General features: G+C 46.2%; 1 protein-coding gene across 1 annotated transcript; it reads left to right on the forward strand.

The window, feature by feature from the left end:
- The first annotated feature begins 720 nt into the window (after positions 1-720).
- LOC131321281 (uncharacterized) lies at positions 721-2,142 on the forward strand. The gene is made up of 2 exons (XM_058352279.1): positions 721-1,180; positions 1,610-2,142. Exons 1-2 carry the CDS (start codon positions 721-723, stop codon positions 2,140-2,142), a joined length of 993 nt encoding a protein of 330 aa, XP_058208262.1.
- Positions 2,143-4,813: the final 2,671 nt, after the last annotated feature.

Below are 4,813 nucleotides of genomic sequence, written 5' to 3' on the forward strand. Positions count from 1 at the left end.
GTAGAGTGGTGTGGAGTTGTTATTAACCCGTGTTGGGAATTTAGGGGCTTAAACCTCATAGTCGTGATGTTATGATTAATAGTCTTTCCTTTCTTATATCATGTTGTAAGATGCCTCCGAAATCGCGTGTTAGACGGGGTGCAGCAGGAAACCGGGGAGGTCGTGGTCGTGGCCGTGGGGTGCCACCAGAGGATGAGGTTAGTCAGCATGGGGAGAACCCAGGTGGGAATCCGGGGGCTGGGGCCGGTAGGGGTGCAGGAGTACCACCCAATTAGACTCAATTTGCTAGGGATCTCGTTGTAGCACTTACAGCTGCAAATCTCTTAAACCAAGCTGCTAAAGAGAATGTCGAGGATCGGGCCATGGTGGCGATGCGAGAGTTTAGCCGTAGAAACCCTCTAGTGTTCGATGGGACTAGTGGCGACCCTTTGGTAGCTGACCATTGGCTAACGCAAATCTGCAAACTCTTTAGAGCTCTCAATATCACTGAAAACAACATCAGGGTCGGTATTGTGGCCGTTTAGCTAGTTGGGGAGGCCGGCGAATGGTGGGAATCTGTCCTGGAAGGTAGAAAGGATGCGAGGAGGGCGACAAGGACCGCGGCTCAAGTAGGTGAGCTAGACGTGGGCGGAATTCGAGGCGCTCTTTGAGGAGCAGTACTTTCCGAAAACTTTCCGTGAAATTATGACAGATTAATTTGAAAAGCTAGAGTAGGGTAATATGACTGTCTCAGAGTACGTGCAAAAATTCCAATCCTTGTCTTGTTTCGCTCCAGAGTTGGTGGCGACAGAGGAGAGAAAGTGTCGACGATTTGAGAAGGGGCTGCATAGTATCGTGAGGAGAATGGTAATGGTCCAACGTAAGATGAAGTTCTTAGAAGTCGTAGAGTGCGCAAGGAGCATCGAAATACCGAAGGAGGCACAACGAAATTCGAAGGTCTGGGAGTCGAGGCAACCGGTGGGGAGTTTGAGTTATTCTTCGAGTAGTTTTGGGAGTCAAAGACGGAAGAGACAGATGGAACCATCTCAGCAACCATCTAATCAATCCAACTTTAGGGTACCTTCTTCTTCAGGGACTCGAGGTGCTTTGTCTAGACCTCTGCCTGTGTGCTACAAGTGTAATCAACCTGGACACATTCGTGCTCAGTGTCCACACCTCGAGAAGGCTTGTTACATTTGTGGTAAAGCGGATCATCTTGCTTGGAGTTGTCCTTAGGGGTCGGGAATGCGCAGTGAGTCAGGTTCCGTGCAGCAGCCGGGAACGGGGCATAATATGGGCCAACAGTTGAAGGGTACTCAGAGGCAGCAGTAGCCTCACTTCCGCCAGACTAGGTCGGTTAAGAGTTCTGGGGGTGATAAGGGAGCGAGTTCTTCCGCGCCTATTCAGGGTTCTGGGCAGAGGGGAGCTTTTGTGCAGGGACAGAGTACTTAGGGGCGAGTTTTCAACATCACTTATGCTATTCCACCTACCACTTCTCAGGCTCCGGAGACATCCGTTGTGAGGGGTACATTTCTTTTGTTCAACTCCTTTGCTAAAGTACTCTTTGATTCTAGAGCATCACATTCATTCATTGCTGCATCATTTGTGTGTGCCTTGGAATTGGAAACAGAGAGTATTAGTCCTCCTTTATTCATTGAGACACCTTTAGGGGGTAGAACGCCTCTTGATCATATATGTCGAGCTTATGAGTTAGTCATTTGTGACCGTCGTTTTGTATTCGACTACATCATTTTGGGAATGTCAGGGTTTGATCTTATCTTGGGAATGGATTGGTTGTCCACATTTCATGCTACTATCGATTATTTCAAGCGTCGAGTTCGTATTTGTCCTTTTGAGGGTCCTTGTTTCCAATTCTTTGGGGAACGTCCGGAGCCATTGAAACAGTACCTATGTGGGTCTCGAGAGCACGAGTCAATTTATTCCTTGTTGGCGAGTTTGACATTAGATGAGAATGCCTCTGTGCGTGGAGAGTTACCCTTAGTGGTTTGCGATTTTTCGGACGTGTTTCCGAAAGAGTTACCTGGCTTACCTCCCGAGAGAGAGATTGAGTTCATTGATTTGCTTATTGGTACCACTCTTATCTCCGTACCTCCGTATCGTTTCGCGCCCGCCGAATTGAAAGAGTTAAAAACCCAGTTGTAGGAATTGGAGAACTTGGGATTCATATGTCCGAGTACGTCACTGCGGGGAGCACCGGCTCTTTTTGCGCAAAAGAAGGATAGTTCACTCCATTTGTGTATCGATTATCGTAAGCTAAATCGAGTCACCATTAAGAACAAGTATCCCATGCCTAGAATCGATGATTTGTTTGATCAACTTCGGGGTGCGACATGCTTTTCCAAAATTGACTTGAGGTCCGGTTATCACTAGTCAAGGGTTCGGAGGGAGGATGTTCCTAGGACCGCATTTCGTACTCGCTATGGTCATTACGAATTCGTTGTTATGCCTTTTGGATTGACGAATGCTCCAGCTACTTTCATGGACCTAATGAATCGTATCTTTTGAGCATATCTTGATCGTTTCGTGGTTGTATTCGTCGATGTGTAGACACCCCAATCCGGTTTTCCGATTGTTTTATTTTGTTTTTCGGTTTCTTGTTTCCCCGATGATGAATCAGATCAAAAACAGTCTTGAGAGCGAAATGGTTTGAGCTTGGAGTGAGTGGAGCCCATCCTAAACCCTAAAACCCTAAGTCAAAACCCTGTTCTCAAGGTGAACTGTCGCGCGATCAATTGACTCTCTCGCGTGATGATGTACCTGCCAGGTGTTGGTCAAAGTCAAAACCTTGACTGTTGACCATCGCGTGGGTTGGTACGACCGTCGCGCGATGGAGTCACTTCCTCGCACGATGGTCAATACCTGTCACTTTCACCTTTTTCTAGCTGAATTTTGTGATGATCAGGGGGCTACTGTCCTGAGGAACCCCGTTTTCGTCGACTAAACAGTGTTCTGCAGGTGCATGGGTTGCACCACCCTCACAATCTCTCCTATCACCTTGTTGGAACCCTTCTCCACTAAGCCTCCTTTAACCAGCCTTGTTGGCTGGTTTTTCCACCAAGTTAGCCACCCACTACCTTACTCCCTCCTCGTGTTCTATAAGTACACCCCCATTGTCTTTCAAGAAAAAAGTTATGAAAAATCAAGCAAAAGAAGGCATACAAACCCAAATATACTTCATATTCTCTCACTCTAGCCATCATCGTACACTTATTTCATAAGCTTTACCACCTTGTTCAATCCATTCTCAAAACACTCAAGTGAAGGTATAATTTCCTACTGTTTACTGTTTTGATCCCTAAGGGGGGCTGATAGGACCAAGGCTGGTAATCTATACCAGTCCTGGCCCTAAAGTCAGTAGGGCTACACGAACTGACTCATTAGCATTCCCGCGCGCGACGGACCCACTATCTCGCGCGACTGTTTCAGTCAGCACGTGACTGTCCTCGTGGGGATGGGGTGCTGATCCTTTCTTGTTTTTATGGTATTATAAACTACTGTGAAGCATGTTTAAATATTAACCCATTGTCTTGCATACTAAAACTCATAGTTTAGTTCAGATAGTTTGTTTAAATTCTCTAGGATGCCCCTGGGTGGCTTCTGAGTATGTTTCAGAGCCCAGGCATGCAAAGCAATTCCTGGAAGTTCAGTCAGGATCAACGCGCGAGGGTTTCACACCATCGCGCGATGGTTTTCTTATTTCCAGGAACCGCCCTTGCATGGGCAACTAGGCCTTAGGCCTTTGCTTTAATACCCCCACTGTTTAGGGTTCTAATGCAAAGTTTGGTTATTCTGTTTGTAATAATTATTTGCTTTCAGTTCTTATAAATTGCTTGGTTTAAACCTGGGTGTGCAATGGTCCTTCCAGAGCCCAGAATGAGGTAAAATTGAACCTGTTGAAGGGACTTGACCATCGCGCGATGGTTGACTTGCATGCTGGCAGATCCATGCATGCAAGTTGGCTACTGCTTGTATCAGATTCATTCCAACGCACTGTTTTGATGTCCAGCCACGGTGTTTGATTTCACCTCATTTATTTTCTAGTATATCCATCCATCCATGCCATTCTTTTGATCACATCCTTCAAATTGTTACGGTTTTAACCTCCGATTAACTGTTTTCTCGCCCTAATTGGCTAAAAATTGGTTAATAAACGAAGAATAGCAAATTTTTCATAAAATGCTTAAGTAGAGACCGATCTCCGGATTGGGTGAGAGGGGTGCCTTAAAACCCTTCCCCTCTCGTAACTTGGCTCCCGAACCCAAATATGGTTATGACAGACTGGTTCCTTAAACTTTTTCAAATCAAATACCGCGGCAGGTGCTTCGAAATACGGTTCCTTAGGTGTCGGACCTTTAAAACCCAAGTGGCGACTCTGTATTTTGCAAGCGTTCGCTGTCCGCGCACGCGCTCCCTCGATTTCCGGGTCCTCGCGTTTGGAAATTCAGAAATTTCCAAAGGGCACGGTTTCCACACGATGACATCCTTATTTATTCGCCAACAGAGGAGGAATACCAATCTCATCTTGCCATTGTTCTTGAACTCTTGAGAGAGCACCAATTATACGCTAAGCTTAGTAAGTGTAAGTTTTGGTTATCCGAGGTTAAATTTTTTGGTCACGTGGTTTCAAAAGGTGGAGTGTCCGTTGATCCAGGGAAGATAGAGTCCGTTATGAATTGGCAACGACCGAAAAATGTGTTTGAAATCCGTAGTTTCTTGGGTTTGGCCGGGTACTATAGTCGTTTCGTTCTCGATTTTTCTCGTTTGGCAGCACCGATGACTAGGTTAACGCGTAAAGGGACCCGTTTCATTTGGA

Source organism: Rhododendron vialii, chromosome 3a, assembly GCF_030253575.1.
Source record: "Rhododendron vialii isolate Sample 1 chromosome 3a, ASM3025357v1".
Lineage (NCBI taxonomy): Eukaryota > Viridiplantae > Streptophyta > Magnoliopsida > Ericales > Ericaceae > Rhododendron > Rhododendron vialii.

Excerpts from the sequence above, each read along its gene's own strand:
- LOC131321281 (XM_058352279.1), top strand. The coding sequence starts at position 721 with ATGACTGTCTCAGAGTACGTGCAAAAATTCCAATCCTTGTCTTGTTTC. Across the intron at positions 1,181-1,609 it reads GAAGGCTTGTTACATTTGTG|AGAGTATTAGTCCTCCTTTA; the intron begins GTAAAGCGGATC and ends AATTGGAAACAG.